General features: G+C 39.9%; 1 protein-coding gene across 6 annotated transcripts in view; it reads left to right on the top strand.

Annotated features, from left to right (window-relative positions):
- Window positions 1-17,739, top strand: part of RPS6KA5 (ribosomal protein S6 kinase A5) — a 137,560-nt gene extending 119,821 nt beyond the window's left edge. For all 6 annotated transcript variants that reach the window (XM_016154289.2, XM_016154282.2, XM_036238432.1 and 3 more), the window contains 6 exons: window positions 546-639; window positions 4,188-4,358; window positions 7,720-7,911; window positions 12,949-13,108; window positions 14,440-14,603; window positions 15,917-17,739. In XM_016154289.2, the coding sequence (XP_016009775.2) occupies window positions 546-639; window positions 4,188-4,358; window positions 7,720-7,911; window positions 12,949-13,108; window positions 14,440-14,603; window positions 15,917-16,156 (1,021 nt within the window). In that variant the 3' untranslated portion in view covers window positions 16,157-17,739. The remainder of the gene's footprint in view (window positions 1-545; window positions 640-4,187; window positions 4,359-7,719; window positions 7,912-12,948; window positions 13,109-14,439; window positions 14,604-15,916) is intronic.
- Window positions 17,740-20,688: the final 2,949 nt, after the last annotated feature.

Below are 20,688 nucleotides of genomic sequence, written 5' to 3'. Positions count from 1 at the left end.
TCATCAGTCGATTCATTATACTTCTGATAGGTATTTTCTGATAAAGTAATCCATTTTAGACATAAACCATAGAAAGAGATGCTTTTGACTTTATCGTGAGAACACTTCTTTGTGGCAGTGGTACTTAATCAGGTCTGCTTAGTGAATTCAGCAGCCATTGCCATTCCTATTCATTATATATTTGAAATACCTTTTTTTCCGAAATTATTTAGCAATCTACTGGTAAATTTGAGAGCCAGTTTGTTTAGGTAACTAATATCACCTCCATGATTATATATTCTCATTACCAAGTTGTTAGGCAAGTAAGGAATCCATTTCTTCACATGATTATCTTTTTTCTGACTCATAAATCATTTTCTTGAGAATAATGCGTTACTTGTTCTGGTGGGCGGTGTGACTCATTACTTTCATGGAAACCTCATTCTGATACGTTGACACTTTAATTCTGAATGCACTCTAAAAAAAAAAAAAAATTAGGGTTGGGGCAATACCGCCATAAAAACTTGGTGATGAGGTTGGTAGAGGCTAACCATGTCATCTTGCAGGATGGAAGCCAACACTCAGAAAGAAATAACGGCTCTGAAACTCTGCGAAGGACACCCCAATATCGTGAAATTGCATGAAGTTTTTCATGATCAGGTATTCCACACTTTTTTCTTTCATACTAATTCATATTCAGGTTTCTCCTTCTCACCAGTTTTGTTGGTGCTACCGGGTCAGTTGGGAACATCATGGGACATCACCCAGCCACTGCAGAGGCCGGAGAAACCACTCCACACACACTCCGACCCACCCCCAAGGAGGCGCATCCTTTGCCCTCTGCTTTTCTCACTCGGCAGTCGTCACGTGTGACGTGGGAGGAAGAGGGTAGCAGGAACCCAGTGCCGCTGCCACCAGCTGCTCTGTGCTTATTGCCAGGTCAGCTGTTGCCACCTTAGCTTAATGGCTCACACATGCCAGGACCCAGAAATTTTCCGCCTTCAGCTTTCTTTTCACTCCTAAAGAGCCTTAAGCGTAATTAGTGCAAGCTAAAGAGCAAATAGAAAGCAGGGCCGATTCCAGCTCAGACTACAGGGCAGGTCATGCTGTCCCTTCCTCTTACAGTCCTGCCTTCAAAGCACAGCCTCGCACAGAAGCATGTGACTTTGGGTAGGGGAGGAGCGCCATAGTGTCAGGTCCCTGTCTCCTCCCCAGTCCCTGCGCTGCCGTCTTCCGTGACAGAAATCACTCCAGTACGGTTAGCTTTACCCCGGGGACTGGCCGAGGTGACACAGCCCTGCTCAAGACAACACGCTGGGCACAAGAGCTAAAACCAGTCACGGATGTGGTTCACCCTAACTTTACTAAAGAAGAAACTGAGATTCAGAAGGGTCATGAGACTTGTCCTGGGTCACACAGCAAGTCAGTGAAAATCGAGTTGGGAAAACGCGGTCTTCGTGCTGGGCTCTCTGCTGTCACGGGGTAGCTGAGGCCCACTGCTCTGCCACGTCGGAATTTACCCACGTGCTACGCCCAGGAATGATGCTTCCTGGTGAAACCGGACAGCGGCAGCAGTGTGACTGTAGTAACTGCTGCCACTCACTGTCACGTACGTGTGTGGTCCCGGTGCTGCACCTGACACTGCGCGTGGGTCCTCTTATTCAGTCCGCGTGGTAGCTCTGTGAGGCGAGGGAACCGAAACGCACAGCAGCTGAGTAACGGGGTCTCAGTTCGTGAGCAGTGATGTTGGGGCCTGAACCCAAGCAGTCCAGCTTCAGACTAAGCCTTTACTTCCCTCCACGGCCTTAGAAGAGGCAGGCGCACAAGCCAGTTTTTACATCAGGCGGGTGAGCAAAACTAATATCCTCGTCTTCTTGCCCTTTGGTTCTCAGAGCCAGCAAAGGAATATGTTTGCAGCAAGGCCTCAGCAGGAGCCGCAATTCCTGCTCTGCGGCCTCTGCCGCCTTGGGCCGCCTAGCCACAGGGGAGGTCGGCCCCTGTCCACTGCAGGGGTGCACGGGGGCTAGACAGTCTCCCAGTGAAGGTGATCCACATGTTAATCAAGGGGTTGGTGGATGACCTTCACCCTGCTCTGTGGTTTTGCAGCTGTGCACGCCACCCCCCCCCCCCCACCTTCCCAGCTATATCCCAGCAAAGACATTTAACCTCTGACCTTCGAGATGATGTCAAGTGTCGGGAACTGCATCTCTAACGTTTCATGTCCCAAGTTAAATTTATTATTTGCTGTTTCTATATTCAAGAGTTAATAGGATATACATTGTCTCATGATGAACCCATATGTGTACTAGTATAAACGTACTGTCGTTCTGCTACACAGTTGTTGATATCTTGGGTGTTTTTTTCCATGATGGTGACACAGTTGCCTAGATTATCTCCAGTCCACAGTCCTCTAACGGGTGGAGTGGGTCGAGGGTGGGTTTTCAGCCTTTGACAGTACAGCAGTTTAGCTCATTTTGTGTACCTTTCTACTCTCATTAGTTTCTTATGCTGCTGTCACAAATTACCACAAACTGAAAAACAATGCAAATTTAGTGTCCGACAATCTGGCCATCAGAAGTCCTGTATCAGTCCCACTGGTGTAAAGTCAGGGGTGTCAGCAGGGCTGGTTCCTCCTGGATGCCCGAAGGGACAGTGTTCCCTTGCCTTTATTAGCCTCTGAGAGGCGGCCTGGCTTGCTGGGCTTCCGACCCTCCTATGCATCAGTCTCAGCTCTTCTTTCCGTAGTCCCATCTCACATGGAGATACGCTCCCCGTCTTCAGTTCCTTAATCACGTCTGCAAAGTCCCTTTACCGTATAAGGTAACAGCCACGGGTTCTGGGCGGTAGGATATGCATCTTTGAAGGGCTTTTACTCAAGCTCCCACGTGTGTGTGTTTCCCCACTGTTATCTACGTTTTCTTGGTAAGGGCCCTGACGTGCATAGAGGTGCAGTAGCACCCCGGAGGTCATAAGGAAGTAGCAGACTGGCATTCAGATCCAACTTTGACTCTAAAACCTACCTTTTAAACCGATGCTGGTCCTGCCCTCCTTTTTCTTCTGTAGGCAGCGGACCTTCAGCTTCGACTTTACTTGTCTGATACAGAAACTCACGTTGGCTTGATATCTAGTAGCCTGGGAACAGCTCTCTTATTAAAAGGGTTGTTCATCTTTTATAATTTGCACAATATGTGCTGGACGATGTATTTATAATTGTCTTTTTTATGAAGCAATTTTTCTGGATTCTGCTGAGTCAAAGGGCAACCTATTTTGTCTGTTGAGGGACGTTGGTGCTATGATGCATAGCGCCTGAATCTGAATATTGATTTGTTATCTTTTTTTTTCCCCCTGATCTGATCTTTGTAGATTTTTATTGGGTCAGCCAACAATTTTTTTTTTAGCATTGTATTTTATTAGTTTCAAGTACACAGTACATTGGTTAGACATTTATATAGTTTATGAAACGATCCCCTTGATTGTCTTCTCTCTGGCTCTACACTTTTTTTAAACCATTTCTGTTCATTTGAGAGCTAATATAATTCCTTTGCTTTTCAACAGTTTCTATGTTATTTTCTTTATGGAAATGTATGCGAAGCACAGTAAGCTTATAATTGTTTATACTATTTAAGATAATGCCTTTGGGATCCAAAGCAATTTTTTTTTAAAACCCCACAGTGAATTATGGGTATTTGCCATGGATATTAACAGGAACCCCAAAACTCATCTGTTGAGCCCTAAAATGAGATATAAAGTGATATCGCCAAAAGATGCCTTTTTTAAAAAGTAAGCCTGCCATTAAGTGAGTGTGCCAGGTCTCCCCGTGGGCAGTTGCTCATACTCCATCAGTAATCTTCTGTATTATTTAAAGCAGTCAGTTTCACATTATTATCAGCTCTAGGTCACACTTTAAAAAGAAAGATATGTAAACTTGACAGAGAGGATTGGAATGAAAATCACATGAAGGAATTAGTCAAGGAAAGGATATATAAAGATTTCACTGCAGTACTTGAAATTTTCCATTACCGAAATAGAATTCTAAAAAAGCCACATTATCCATCAGCTCTTTTCACTAAAATCCTGGGATTGCTGTTGATTATTTTAACAAGGAGTTATTTAAATGTATTGGTAATAGTCAATATTCAGTAAATGTTCTATACGTTAATAAGCTCTCGTCATGAAGGCCCTCCACATTATTCTTCCTCCTTTTCTAGCTTCACACTTTTCTGGTGATGGAGCTTCTGAACGGGGGAGAGCTGTTCGAACGCATTAAGAAAAAGAAACACTTCAGTGAGACCGAAGCCAGCTACATCATGCGGAAGCTCGTCTCAGCCGTAAGCCACATGCACGACGTCGGAGTGGTGCACAGGGACCTGAAACCCGAGGTAGAAAGGAGCAGGTTCCCTGTCTGTGTCATTAAACAGCCCCCAAATCTGTGTAGGCTTTTTTTTTTTTTTTTAACTTACAGGCCTGTCTGCTAAATAGATACTTGCAAAATATCGTGTTCCTTGGGTTTTTTCCTTTTCTATTTCAGTCTAAAATAAATTTGTCTTTTTTTTTTCTTCTTCTTCTTCTTCTTTTTTTTTTTTTTTGCCAGCTGATCATCTCGAGGTTATATTTGTAAGTGTGAGAGCCTTTTATGGAGGAAATACTTTATGCAACAGTTGTGGACTAAAAATAGCAGTGGAAATTTTTATAGCAAAATATCACTTCTATATGTATACCATTTTAGAGGATTTTTTTTAATGAAGTATTTTGAAAGCTTATTTTTCACATTTGTAATCAAATTGGTTAGCTCAGGAATAGGAGTGAATATAGTTTTAAATATTTAAATGTTAAGAATTGTCTTTTTAATTAGTTTTGCCATCCTTATATATGCTTTCTTTTGTTCGTATACTGTAATATTTATAGAACTGTGTAGCAATGCAGAAGTAGCAGCTTTTTATACATTTTTTGTTTGCAAGGATTAATAAAGAAGCTTCTAACTCTAGAATGATCCCTTTTTAGTATCAAAAATATGAAAATTCCTCCCTTTTAGAAAATTATCAAAATAACAATGGAAATTTTTTTAAACCAGTAATTTATAAAAGAATAACAATGAATCATCCTTTACCATAAGCAAAATTATACATATTTCTTCTTCAAAACAGAGCATCATTTTTAATTACCATGTGATTATAATGCATTTTCAAGTATATTTAAAATAATGATTTATTTGGGGTTTATTTTTTGTGTTAGGCCATAGAAAGAGTATTTCTCAAAGAGAACCATTTTTGTCTTTTATTTAAGTATCTTGGATTATCGGTAGGAAAAAAAGGATGTTTATAAAATGGAATTCTGTGCATTCAAATGTCATTGATCCCTGAAGTGAACTTCAGTCTGTGTACTTTTGATTACCGATATTCACGTTACTATCACTTAATCAAAAGTGAATTGTGTTTTTATGAACTTGCAGTTGCGATAGCTGCCCCTCCGCTTCCTTCAGCACAGTCCTCGCTCTCCTACATAACGCCCACTAAAAATATGGTGCTCTTTACATTGGAGATTAGCTGTCTGTTTTTAAATGTGAAAGCACACCACTTAAATGTTTTCTTGATAGACAAGGAGCAAACATGTAATTTTTTTAATTGAAAAGATCTGTTCCATGACTGTATAGAATTCATTTTCCCGTGTTTTATTCTTTAATCACTGGCCATCTGTCATCTCATGAGTCTCAAATGATAAAACTGTCCTCTCAGGCAGAACTTCAGATTGCCTACCTATTTCACTGATAAAAAGGTACTTACGTAGCTTAATTCTTCTTCTTATAAAATTCTTCTTTCAAATAGTCATTTGGAATGAAGAATTGTGAGAGTATTTAGGCCATTTTACTATAATCATAGTCGTCAATCAAAATATTTTTTTGGAAAAATGAAAATATTTCTTTGTACTAACATTCACATAAAGTAGTTTCACTTTGACTTTTAAATCGCAGAGTATATTATTTCCAAACTGAAAATTTAATACCTTTCCCAAGGATTTAGTGTATAAAACCTGATTATATATCTTTTGGTAGATATTTATGTGGCATTCATTTTCCGAATATGCAAAATCTTAAACTCCGGGTGAGAATCAGAAAAATTGAGAGTCTGGCTGACATTCTTAGTAGATCGTTTTGTATTTTTCAAGCTGGTCCCCATACTCTTGAAAGATTACTAAAAATTATATCAAATTAGTTTCAGGCAGAACTTGAGACGAGGATGAAAGAAAATTAAATAGTTGTTCCCTACCATTCCTGGCTATTGACACCCAGCTCATGGAGGGAGTGGGTGGGGGGTGCCACACCCTCCCCTTCAGGATCTAAGATCAGGGAAGTCTCTTGCCAGTCTTAACATAGAATCAGCCGGAGTCCTTTCCAGAGATGCAGTAGGCTCACTGACGGCAGGGACCAGGGTGAGCTTCACTCACTGCTCTGTGTGTAGCCTGTCCTGCGGAGAGGCTCTGGAGTCATTTGCTGAAAGACGCCTCCCAAATTCGTGTCCCCGAGCCTCTCCTGTAACTTCCGTTATGGTGAAGTTCTGCATTTAATTATATCCACATCTTAATTTCATCACAAATTCAGGATTAAGCATTGTATGATAGAAATTTTTTTTTTAACTTTTCAGTTTTTGCTTTTCTTTCCTCCCACTTTACTTATTTTTAACTTTTGAATGGAAGGCTGAGAAGATTTTTCTTTGTATCAATGAAGCGTTCTGTGATGTCTTATTTCAGTTAGAATTATATTAACAAAACAATTGATGTTGCAGAGCTAGGGAATGATTTAATGAACATTAAAGGCTTGACAGTTTTTTGTAAGGATGTCTAAAGACAATATAATCAGGTTCATTTGCTGTGGATACTAGCTTCATGTACTGATAAGAATGATTTGTGCATTAGTACCATTAGTATTTATTCAGGATATAATAAGTTTAAAAAGTAGTACAGTAAAACCTTAGTGATCGAGAAGCTTTGGTGGATGAATAGTTCAAAATAATAATGTTTTCTGAATAATTGAGGTATAATATCCACAAGCATCAAAAATGTGTAAGTATTAACTGTTTTGGAGAAAATAGTTCCAAAATGTAGTGTATGTCTATGTCTTCTTTGATAGCCTCTACTGGATCTTACATAACTTTTATTTCTGACGTTATTTGATGGAAAAATATTTATCAAAGCACCTACTATGTGACCCTGCCAGGCCCTCAGAATCGAGTCCTGACTGAGCTGGGCACACAGTCCTCACCCTCATGGAATTATAGTCCAATGGGGACGAAGACAGTGGACTAACTATGCAGAGGTGATGAGCGCCAGGAAGGAGGAGTGAATAATGCTAGAAGGAAGTGTAAGAAGTCCTGACTTTGGTCTGGTGACACTGTTAGGTGGTATTTCTGAATGAGGAGCAGGCGCACGTGGTCAGCTCGGAAGGGAAAGGTCGATGGGAGAAGTCAGAGTTCTGGAAAAGCATAGACAGAGAATGGTGCTGTCGACAAACTGTTGCACATCTCCCTGTAAAACTGAAACAGCACAAACAAGCACAACGCAGAGAGCACCGGGACACTGACATCTGGCTCCCAGCTCCCCCCCCCCCCACGCCCCCAGCTCCCCCCACCCCATCAGACCCTCTCTGCGCCTGGACCAGTATCAGTATGCAGATAATTTTCACAGACAGCATTACCAAGTCCCATGACATTTCAATGAGAGACTAATTTAAGGGTTTGTGTCTTGCAGAATTTATTGTTCACTGACGAAAATGACAATTTGGAAATTAAAGTCATTGATTTCGGGTTTGCACGCCTCAAGCCGCCCGACAATCAGCCTCTCAAGACGCCGTGCTTCACTCTCCATTATGCCGCGCCTGAGCTCTTGAACCACAATGGCTACGACGAGTCCTGTGACCTCTGGAGCTTGGGTGTCATTTTGGTGAGTTCGTTTCGGTCGTCATGAAACCTTGTCAAAGTCGGTTTCTTTTCTGTACAGCCCACTGTAGGCCTGACAGGACACTAATTCCCTTTTTCAAATTTAACTTGGTAAAAAGGCAGGAATTTTGATTTTTCATTCATTTTGAAATATTTGAGGCAGCTACGTTTTATGTGAATAAAAGAGTTATATAGGTTTTTAAAAAGAATCAATAGTATATTTTCAAAAAATGCATATTAGATATGGGAAAATAGCAAAGGGACTTAATAGAAAAACATTAAGAAATATATTCTTTGAGGTTTTCAAATGGAAAAATGTGATTACAGAATATCATTTAGGTTAAATTAACAAACCAGTGGATGAAATTAGAAATATTTATAGTAACAGTAATCATGGTAAGCATGCTTTTCACAAACTGTCCTTGGCTGCCATGATCAGAAGAGAATATTAAGCTCAAAATCTAGGCATGTTTTTTTCCCAATGTAGTTTGACTTTTTCTGCATATAATTTGTAACGCATAATCTTAGGGAGAAATTTTCAGACAATCCAGAAAGATAGAAGGAACAGAGGGAAATCACGCATGATCTGGTCATATAGAGGTGGTGCCGGGTGCAAACTCCTACGCTCCCTCTCACTCCCTGCCCCCACCACGTTTCACACGCTTTATGTCTTTCCACAGCTTTTTCTGTCTACGTCCATTTATATTGGGAGTTTTTAACAAGTGAGATTATGCTATACATGTAGTTTGAGTCTCCAAACTATTTAACCATTTCTTTACTAATGAGCAGTTAGCATTTTCCAGTTTTTCACTAATTATAAACTATACAAATGAATATTTTTTTATATATGTGCTTGCATGTGTCTGTTTCTTCAGATTAGATTTCTAGGAGGAGGGTATATACATCTTTATTTTGACATATTAGATATAATGTGAAAATTTGCCTAGATTTTTTTCTCGAAGGTTTATCAGATCATATTCTCATGAACTGTATACAAATACACTGAATACTATCAATTTCAATGTTAAATTATTTCCTACTTCTCTTAGTATTTACATGCATTTCTTTGATGAATATTCAATCTAAGCATCTTTTCATGTATTTGGACATTTGTATTTTTTCTTTTACAAATTGCTATTTATGAGCTTTGCCCACTTTCCTATGGGGAAATTTTTCTTATTAAATTTTAAAGCTCTGTTGAGGATTTTAATCCTTTGCCATTAATATTGGAAATGTTTTTTTCTGGTTTGTCATTTGTGTGAACACTTTATTTATAGTAGCATGGAATTTTAATTTTATTTTTAGAAAGATTTAAATAATAAACTCTTTTTTTTTATTTCTATGTAGTAAGATATGTCAGTCTGTTCCTTCGTGGTACCTGGCTTTGATGTCAGGTTGTCACTCTACCCGTACCCCAACCCAGGATAAAAACATGCTCCTACATTTTCCTCTAGAATTTTGTTTTTGTGCTTTAATCTGCATTCCCTCTGGGATTTATCGTGGTGTCAGTTTGCTTTTCCCCAGTGGCTGGCCAGGTGTCCCTGCAGAATGGGTCCTCTTGTATTTTAAGCTTTATATAGTTGTTATTTCAGTAATTTTAAGTCATCTTTTATAATTTTTAAACTAAAATTACATATTTATGAATAAGATTTTTAAAATAAAAATAAACAACTAACTTGTATAGATTTGTGGGTTTTAAGAACTTAAACTGATTACATTTTCATTAGTAGCACTCTTCCTAAAAAATGTCTAGGTGAAGAAGAGCCTTTTGTAATAGAGCCCTTACTTTAAATATTGGCCAATTATGACCATCTTGCTTTTTAAGATTTTAAACGAGTCTTCTTAGACATGCAGATGGTGTTTTAGGGTTTCTGAATGCCGTATCTGTGGAAATGACTTCGTGTAATGGCATGGACGGGTAGCTGTGCTTTTCTCTAAATCTGTCAGGTTTTTAAGAGAAACAGGAAAAGGAACAGGTTAAATGATTCCACAGGAATCAATATTCAGACTGTACGAAGACCTAGGGGGCAGTTTCTTCAGCAAATAAATTGTAAGAAAAAATAGTGTGGGAATCTGTAGATTAAAAAACACTTAAGAAACAATGTTTGCATCTCACTTGAACTCTGATTCAAAGAAATTCTAATTTCAATTCTATTAAATTCAAACTCAATCTAAGTCACACAGATATAATTATAGTATACAAGGTATATAACACAAATGGGGAAATTTGAATATTTATTGGGTATTGAATGATACAAAGGAGTTACCGCTAATTTTTTTTAGGTGTGTTAATGGCCTTATGGTTGTGGTTTTTAAAAGCCCTTGCTTTTTAGAGATACATAATGAAATACAGATGAAAGATAAATTTAACACCTGCATTAAACTCTCAGAAAGAGTGCTTTGCAAACGTTTCCACATACTCAAATGAATATCTCCAGAGGATCTAGATACAAAGCCTGAATTATCCCATAGCAAACACACAATTTACGTGGAGTCTCCTGATTTGCCTTAGAAATCTATGGCCCCTTTGCATGTTGTATTCAGTAAACATGAATGTGGATATTTTAATATGAAAATAATTTATGTCAACCCTACAGAATAAAATAAATACTTCAGGAAGATGTATCACATAATATCATAGGGCTTTGATTACAGCCCAGTCTACCTCATGGGTGTGTAGTCTCCGTCAGAAGCACACAGGACTTTAATTAAATTTGAGCTTATACCCTGTCTTAGTCTGTTCAGGCTGCCATGACAAAATACTACAGGCTGGTGGTCTCAACAACAGAAAACATTTTCTCACAGTTCCGGAGGCTGGGAAGCCCGGTAGCAAGGTCCCGCATGGTCGGTGGCAGTCTGCTGAGGGCTTTCCCCTTGGATTACAGGCAGCCACCAGCTTGTCATGTCTTCGTATGGCCTTTCCTCAGTGCATGTGCTGAGAGCGTGAGCAAGCTTTCTGGTGTCTCTTTTTTGTAAGGACACTAATCCCATTAAATCAGAGCCCCACCCTAACGACCTCGTTTAACTTAAATTACCTCCATGAGGACCCTGTCTCCACGTACAATCGCACAAGGGCTGGGTTTTCAGTGTGTAAATTTTGGAAGCACACAGACATTCAGTCCGTAGCACACAGTGTTTAGAACATGTAGTAGGATTATATGACACTCTGTGATTATATGTAACATACCTACAGGGCGATATATAATTTCACTTAAAACGTATTTCTTCCAAGCGTTTGTTATTCAGGAGACCTGATTTTTCACTTTTTTCTTAAAATTTTATTTTGAAAATTTTAGACCTAGAGAAAACTTGAGAGAATAATAACTGTGAATAAACATCCAACATTTTACCACATTTGCTTTTTCTTTCTAATTCTCTCTCTGTGTCCATATATATGTATTATATATACATATGTATGTGTATGTATATATCTCTCTGTGTCCATATATATGTATTATATCTATATATGTATGTGTATGTACACATATATACATACATACATATACACATGTGTGTATATGTGGGGCATATGTATTATATACATGTATACATACATACATACATATACACATATATACATACATACATATACACATGTGTGTGTATATGTGGGGCGTATGTATTATATACATATATACATACATACATACATATACACATACATATATAGATATAATACATATATATGGACACAGAGAGATATATATAATCATGGAGTGTCATATACATCTTTATGGATATAGATACTTTTTTGACAAACCATTTGCAATCAATTTGTAAACACAGAATTATTCTTAACAGAAGTCGATTCTTGGATAGTCAGCTAAATTTGTAAGATCTTGGAGTTGAGAGGAGCCTAAAGTTTGTTTAATTCTATGTCTTCCAGAGAAGGAATCTTTTCTATAAAGTCCCTGGTCACCAGCTTTCTTTAAATACCTCCAATGGTAGAGAATTCGTTTTTCCACCCAAAAGCCTGTTGCATTATTACACATCAGAAAGCAAGAAAACCGTACTTGTAGAGGTGTCTTATATGTAGCCACGTATGTATGTGTTAGGAAGTGGGGTAGGATTAAGACGCAGAGCAGGTTTGGGGAAACTCTGGCATAGCTACTAATCACATACGGACCAAACGACACAGCGGTTCCATCCTCAGAAATATGCCCCACAGAAATGCGTATCGTTACGTGCCAAATGACATAGACACGAAGGGATATAGCAGCATGTTTCAAAATGTTCCATGCTGGAAATAAGTCAAATAGTCATCGACAACAGAAAAATATTCTAATCTGGGTTTCTCAGAAAGCAGAACAGGAAGCTAAAGTGAATGTTTTATCAGGTCCCTAAGGAACAAAGTCCCAGAGAAACAGCGAGGAGAGAGGGAGAGCGGAGGGCACACTGCTGGGCGCCACCTGTAATCAGGTGCAGCTGGTCACTGGAGGTCATGGAACCAGAGCCTCTGACTGAGGAGACCCCAAGTCTGCAGGGACAGAAACATGAGTTCTGTAAGTGGGCCATGCGCCTGCAGAATCTGCATATGGGGCCCCAGCACCAGTACATCAGCCGTTGGTTACAAACAAAAGAAAGAAGTCCTAAGTACAATTTTAAAAAAGCCCACAACCATAGTTAATGTCCTAGGGAAAGGATGTTTGGGATTGGATACAAATTCTGAAGGTTAAGCCCCTCCCTTTTTTATTCTTCTTGCTCCGAATATAGTTATAAACGTTTAAAATCTTATGTCATAATAAGCCATTCCTCTTTTTTATTTTAATTAAATGTATTGGGGTGACATTGGTTAATAGAGCTATATAGGTTTCAAGTGTACTATTCAGTAATACGTCATTTGCGTACAGTGCATTGTGTGTTCACCTCCCAAAGTCAGAGCTCCTCTTTATTTACCAGTCTTTGAAGCGTGATGGCCGTTCCAGTGATAGAAGCCACGTCTTCTTTCAGACCCAGTAATGCTAATTGTCCTATTTGGTAAATTATGCCGCCAAAGCATGGCATCGAAACATCCTGTTTGTTTCTTTTCCCTTCTGGGCAGTACACAATGTTGTCAGGGCAGGTTCCATTCCAGTCCCATGACAGAAGTCTGACGTGTACCAGCGCGGTGGAAATCATGAAGAAAATTAAAAAGGGAGATTTCTCCTTTGAGGGAGAAGCCTGGAAGAATGTATCCCAAGAGGCTAAAGATTTGATCCAAGGTAAGAATGCAAGGAAATTTGGTAATTTATGTGATGTGTAGTGATCGCAATAGAATCATGCCCATCACACATATATTTGTTACTTAAGGAACCCACCTGGGTTGTACAAGGTTTCCTGGCGACTCTGTTGAGCCTCCTTTTCTTATTGGAACATTCCGCTCAGAAATCTTGTCGCCACGTGAATTAGCGCTTAGATCCACCAGCATCCCAGTTTTACACCCTATAATTTGTTACCCTCCTTCCCCGCAAATACGTGCCTGCTCCCACCTCCCTCCTTAGCACTGCCAAGAAGCCGGGTCACCAGACAGGAAGCCAGGCGCTGTCCTAGCTCCCTGCCTTCCTTGCTTTCTGTAGCCAGCCACTCGGTCCTGCACATTCAGCCTCCCTCCCAAGCCGTCCCCGAGCCCATTCGCATGGCCACTGCCTTAGGTTTTGTCATCATTACTCTTTTAAAATCTTACAACATCCTTTCAGCCTGTCTCACTTCCTCTGACGTTACCTGTCTGTAATCCATCAGCCGAGCACCCTGCCCACTGTCCAAACCTGGTCGTGCCTCTGTGCTAACATCCTTCGGAGAGTCGCTCAGCTTCGTCCCGCTCCGTAGGGGGCGTTCAGAACTCCGCCCTCCGTGACCTGGCCCTGCCTGCTTCTGCTTGGCGTCACCCGCGTGCGGCCATTGCAGAACGCTTGAGTCGCTCAGGTGTGCAGCGCCTGCGGGTGCCTGTGTGCCTGACACGTGCTCTCCTTAGTGCCCGGGCATCGAGCCCGCTTCTGCTCATCCCCCAGAACCCCGCTTCTGGAAGCCTCCCAGGGCGCCCGCACTCCCTAGGCTGAGCCATCCCCTGGGCGCGCCAGCACGCTGTGCGCGGGGATTTTGTTGTCGCCCGTGTCCCCCGTGGTGTAAAGCTGGGGTGCTGTCTGTGCACCCCCTCGTGGCTCCTCTTCGAGTGTCCGCCTCCATTTCCGTAGTGCCTCGCTGCACTCCCTGGCTCGTAGGAGGGGTGTGTACGTGGACGAGGTGAGTCTAGGTACTCCGTCTTCATTTGCACTTTACCCAGTCACCAGTGGGAGTCATTGTTCCAACTGACTGAGGAATCAGGCTGCAGCCTCCGAGAAGGCTGTAGTGGCCTTTATCGTTCGCACCCAGTGGTCACTAGGGGATTTAAACACACACGAAAAGGTGATGTGACTTTGTAGAAGGTTGAAGCCTTACTTACAGAAACCATATAGAAATCATGTCTTGTGAACATAATTGAGAAATTATGCCTGCAATTGATTTTAAACTACGTTTGAAACAACAATTCATAAAATAAAAATATTCATTCCCACAGGACTTCTCACTGTTGATCCAAATAAAAGGCTTAAAATGTCTGGCTTGAGATACAACGAATGGCTTCAAGATGGCAGCCAGCTGTCCTCCAACCCGCTGATGACGCCCGACATTCTGGGCTCTTCTGGAGCTGCCGTGCACACCTGCGTGAAGGCGACCTTCCACGTAAGGCCGTGGCTCTGCAGGCGCAGGGCCGCTGGAGAGGGAACAATGTTCTCACTCTGTGACTCAGAGATGCTCTTAGCGATGCATGTAAAATAACGTGTTCTTTTCATTTTGGGTATGTTTTTATAAACACATTTATAAGCAGAACGTGCATGGGGGACCAGAGTCACTGTTAGCCCACAATATACTCATGTGACATTTAGAATGAGCTCGTGCGATGAGGCAGGAGTCTGATATTTGAACAGTTGAAGATTTTCTGTAGGTAATGAAAACAATGTGCATAACTTAAGAATTTTGCTCTCAAGCTAAATCATTTTTTTAAAAACTGTAAATAACATTAGGAACTAAAGCATATGTAAACGTCTGTTCATTCAACAGCCATTTTGTGCCTAATATTTTCTAGAGATTGTGAGGGATCAGAAGTGCATTACTTGGCATTAATTATAGATTGTATATTTGTAAGGCTGAGACTACATAGCAGTAACTGTAGATTCTGCACATTTGTGCTGAGCAGATACAAATACAGTAAGATAATTGAGGAGCTAGATGAGTTAGGGAGAAGTAAAATTTCCTCCGAAGGGATTATCTTAAGAAAGAAGTGATAATGTTTCCTCTTCAGCCGCAGAAATGGATTAAAAAATTAATGAACTAGGATGTGGTGAGGTGTGAAGAGATTAACTGCAAGAATTTGTAGCAGACATCCAGATCTTCTCAATGACACGTGATACGAGGTTGTCAGGGGCAACCGCAGTGATGCCTGAGCCTGAGTCTAAGTCAAGACAGGCTGCCGTGAGGAGAGGGCCAGCCTGGGGTTTGCAGGGCGAATCTTCTGAGTTTATATTCAGTGGCCAAGAAACACCCGAATTCCATTGGCTCGGATATGGAGAACAGGGACCCATAATGGATAAGTCTGCTCTGTGGTGGGACTTTGTGGTCAGAATTTTAAATCTCAGACACAGAACTAGTAAAAGCGACAGCGGGGACAAAGCGGGGGTTGGCCCGCCGACGGTCTCTAGCAGTGCCCAGTCAGTGTTTCTTTGAGGCGTAGCATTAACTTCTTTAGAAGATGTGTCAGAATCGTGCCTCCTGGACAGCCTGGCCGGTTCGATTAAACAGAGCCCTCCGAAATCTTTCCCCGTGAACTTCTGTACCCTGCCGAGAGGTTTGGATATAAAAGTGATGTTTAGGGCTTTGTTCCCAAAACAACTTGGAGCTGTGGTTGCCGACCGAGAGCTGTCTTCTGCCCTGAGTCATAGCTACCGAGAGAACATGAACACTTCTGCCTTCACCAGGTCCCCTTGTCTCTCCCCCAGGCCTTTAACAAATACAAGAGAGAGGGGTTTTGCCTTCAGAACGTCGATAAGGCCCCTCTGGCCAAGAGAAGGAAAATGAAGAAGACCAGCACCAGCACGGAGACGCGCAGCAGCTCCAGTGAGAGTTCCCACTCCTCCTCCTCCCACTCCCACGGCAAAACGACCCCGACGAAGACGCTGCAGCCGAGCCACCCCGCCGACGGCAGCACCCCGGAGCCGCTCTTCCAGTTCTCGGACTGAGCTGCGCGGCCGCACCTGGCGATCCGCTGCACCCTCCGCCCCCTCCGCGTGTGCCCGAGGCCATGTTTGTGCTTTTTTAAAAAAAGGTTTCCCGTGGGTCTCATTGGAATCTGCCTCCTAGGGAAGTTTTTCAGGAAAACCCAGTTGGTTATCCTTGTCCAAAAGCACTGGACAAAGAATGTTACTGTGAACAAAACACACGTTACCCTGTTCGGCGCCCTAGCGTGAAGCCAGCGGGCCCGCCCGTGCGATTAGGGCCTGGATGGATCTGAACCGCTTACAAAGTAAGTCGCAGGTGTTGCCGACGACACGTCGCTCCTGCTGTGATGACGACATCTTTTGCTCCGCCTCGTGGATAATGTGGGTTTTAAAGAGATTTGCACCCTTCGAACAGTGATTTATCAGAGGGAAATGTCTGTTTTCAAAAAGAGTATGTAATGAATTTTATGTGTGGCATATACTTCTTGAGAGAGGATTTTAACTTATTGTTTTTATTTTATGGTTTCATGTGATGATAACCTGCTATTATTAATCTTTTTCTTAAAAGTAAAAGAAAAGACATAAGAATTTATGGTCCCAGGCTCTCTGTTTGGGATCCCTCTGAGATGCATGCTAAGCTACATATGTTTTTAATTTTGCACTGCTCTTTCCTGGCAATTTGTTTTAATGGTTATTGCAAAAACATCAAGGTACATGTCTCTGTTTTAAGTAATATTGCACTTTATAAAAGAATATGAATAAAGCAAACTATTTTATAAAGTGCACTGTTTAAAGCATATATGTACTGTATTTTTGCCATTTTTTGTCCATTATCTACTTTAAATTTGTCCTCACATCCCCCCCATTCTACTTTATTTGCAGCAAGTAGGATGGGCCGTGTGGTGTAACGTCATCTTAACCACTTAGGCACCAATGTGAGGAAAACTGAAAGGGAAATTCTATTAAACACTGTGCTTCATCTTCGTACACTGTGTGTGCTACAGAGAGGCCTTTCCTCCTGTAGTCAGGTATTATGTACATAATAGCTTAGAATCATGACTATGACTCGTTTTGAAGTTTTTCTGTTAAATTTTAAATCCAGAAGGCATATTTTATAAACTTATGCAGAGCACTTTTATTGCTCAAAAGTTCTGAATTCATGCAGAAAACAAGTGCTATGCGATGAAGACATTTCACTGAAAGACTGCTGCATTTTAAAATATGATTAATTCATTCCCTATGCAAAAAAAAGAAGTGATAGGTTTGTATGTTATGCTTTCTTTTAAAGCCATCACATGAAATGTCAGGACTGAGAAAAATGATCTTTGCTATGTTTACAGGAATCATGCTTAAAAAGGTAATGCCCAACATGTCTGTTTTATAGTTCTTGTTAATGACAACCTCTGGCACATTAGTTTGGAATTTGGGCATGATATTTATTTATTCCTTTCTCGAGATAATAGCAGCATTAATTTCAACCAGTTATGAATACTAAAAATATTGCACTCTATGTAATAGTAGTATATTTATTACTAAATCAATGTACATATTAATAGCACAGGCAACAAAAATGGCAAATATTAAAATATTTTCAAAATACTGTATTATCCCGTTCACATTTTTGTCCACAGTGGTTGTTGGAAATAACTTTTTTATACTTTTCAGTGGCCCCACTGGCTGTATGATTCTCATTAAGTCGGTCGTGCTCTGGCTTGCGGTCATTCCTCGTGGTGGTGGGCAGGCTTACATGCAGTGTTACCAGACTATAGCTGATGCACGGAATGAGATTCCATCGGGCACAGAGTTCTAATAATTAAGAAAATGTCCATTTGTATCTATGGTTCTGTTAAATATATTTGGAAATGTGTGACTTAGCTCTTCAAGTCATTTTTAAAAATGTGCATCCTAGTTGTAAAGTATAGACTGAAAGGACTTCATTGCTAATGGAAAATGATCCAGAAAAACAGTCAGTACTCCCTAATGGTTTATGATGTAATTGACTCATTGTGAATATTGAAAATTGATGGGTGTTTCATTTTAATATATTTTCTTTGCCTTCTCTTCCGGAGGACTTGACAGAAAATGAAATGGGTAAAATGTCAGGCAGATGAAGAGAAAGGAAAATCTAATCTATCAATTTAGCCTCCCTGAATAATCTAGAATGGGCTATTAAGAAGAGCTCAAAAGACACTCAGAGCAGTGCCGTCTTGTCAAGCATCTTCATCTTCACCCCACTTAAACCAGAAAAGATAGCATTTAATGTTACGTTTGCCTCGGTTAATTTGTGTGCAGGCTGTTAGTGTATAGTGAAACACACCTTAAAATTCACCAAGCTTTCATGTAGTCACATAAATAAAACTAAAAAGGACTTCATATGAAAACATTAAATGAAAAGACTCTTGGTATTAGGAGTAAAATAGAAGTAGGTCTAACAAAAACATATGTATGAATTCTCTATACCAATTTTGGGGAGAGAACCAAATCAGCCCTGTCTTTCTTCCCTTACTGATTTTATTGTATGTGGTTTTCATGCCGTCATAAATCATGACTCAAATATTTTATAACCATATTTGGCTAATCGAGAGGCAAGATTAAGAAAAAGAAGGTAATAGAGGAAAGAAATCTTTAAAAACCAATTTCTTCTAATTATTGCGCCAGATCTTATGGCCTAGTGAGTTAAATTAGCTATTTTGCAATTCATTAATTCTTCCAAACCTCCATAAAATAATGAATTGCTAAACCACTAGAACAGAAAATCAAGTCTCCTGAGTTAATTTCAATATGCTTGTTTGTCTTGAAGTTTCAGATTCATTTACCCATGAAAAACTGCCTTTTAATTTTTTATACGACTGCTGATTTCTTCAATGACCATGTAAATGGCTACATTTTAAATGTAAGGTAAGTTATTTTTAAAAAGCCTATTAGGAGAACAGTGACTTTTTTTGAAAAAAAAAAATAAGACTTCCTTTTGCATGTCATTTTATTTTTTAAATACGTTCTCAAATACTTTACAGAAGTATACAATTTACTGTTTACTTGTTCACCTTGGCCCCATTTCAAACTCTAGCTATTGGCATATTTATTAAGATCATGGTACCTCAAAATGGTGAAAATTTCTAAATTATTGGCCTGTATGTGCCTTAGACCATTTGATTATTTTGGGTGTGGTCCCAATAATAAGAATATGATTTGGGTGTTTATGTTATCAGACTTCTATTACTCTTTAAGATCTAATTGAAAAAGTTCAATTATGACGTGCCACCAACACTACATCACAATAATTGTCTCATAGATGAATTATTGTAACATAATGAAATATCTTAAAATATATGACTTGGCCCCTCAAATGTTACCCCAATTTCTTACTTATTTCCCCCACATGCATTTCCATCTTCATCTGATACTTTTCTTTGGCACTAAAATGAATGCTGCAGGCTCTGATGCAATTCAGAATTTTAGTGTGAGTGTTTATAAAATTCAAAGAATGGAAAGGTAAACATTAAGATAACAGAGCAAGTATGCATCAAATAAACATTTTAAGTACAATCTACCCAAAGAAAATTGCTGCCAGAGCAACATAAAGGTTTTATTCTGTCTTGTTAAGTAACTTCACTCCAATTTGTGACATTCCTTAGAATATTTTCCTTAAGGGAAGATATTTAAATTTTGTCTATATGCGGAAAAAAATGTATTTTCAAAGGGGCAATTTTCATCTTAAGAACATTTGGTTAGGCACATTTCAGTCCTCATCTTTGGCATTTCTTACTTTTGGGCTTTCAAGATATTTTTCTTCTGAGTCTTTTTCTTTGCGTGCCCAGCTCCATTATGTGATTAAGTAATTAAAGCTTTTGTTCCCCAGGGCTGTTGTCCACCTTTTAGTTCATGAATTTGTGCCAATATTTTATATTCTGCTACTATTAGACTGAAAGGAGTAAGAAACTAAATGGCCCCCAAATACATATTTCTCAGCTGCTTCATAGGAGTGCAGAGTAGGTACTGCTGCTTGCCAGCCATTTCCTTTCTATTATTACTTGTGACCACATGGTAAGAAGCTTGATAGTTTATATTTAGAAAGAGACTTGGATTAAAAGACAGGATTCTTGGTAGTTATTCATCAGGCTTAATTTTCCTGTGATTTTTCTGCCAGGATAGATAGAAGGCTATTTTGTTATATTTTTCTTGTTAGAGCACCGCTTAGGTTCTAAGCAGTTGAAAACTTCAGGCAGGTTGAGTTAATATTTAATACAGCAGCTTTTCTCCACAGCACAGGAAACTGGGGTGACACTTTGCGTTATGTTGTTTGCATTAGTCTCTTCCATTACATAACATTTTTAAATTGTTCAGTTTTATAAAATTTACCTCTTCACACACACACAAAAAAGTCAGTCTCCTTCTTGTTCCTTCCCACAGTGAGCAGTTTCTTTTATCTTGTTATTTATGATTTAAAGTCCTCCTGTAATTTAAAAAAGAAAAAAGAAAAAGAAAACAGAACAAAAAGATATCATGACTTAGAGAAGGAAATTCAGTTGTGTGAACAGAATACTGTAGATGTA

Source organism: Rousettus aegyptiacus, unplaced genomic scaffold, assembly GCF_014176215.1.
Source record: "Rousettus aegyptiacus isolate mRouAeg1 unplaced genomic scaffold, mRouAeg1.p scaffold_m13_p_3, whole genome shotgun sequence".
NCBI classification, from domain to species: domain Eukaryota; kingdom Metazoa; phylum Chordata; class Mammalia; order Chiroptera; family Pteropodidae; genus Rousettus; species Rousettus aegyptiacus.
Note: the sequence above shows the minus strand (reverse complement) of the source record. Positions and strands in the feature narration are given on the sequence as shown.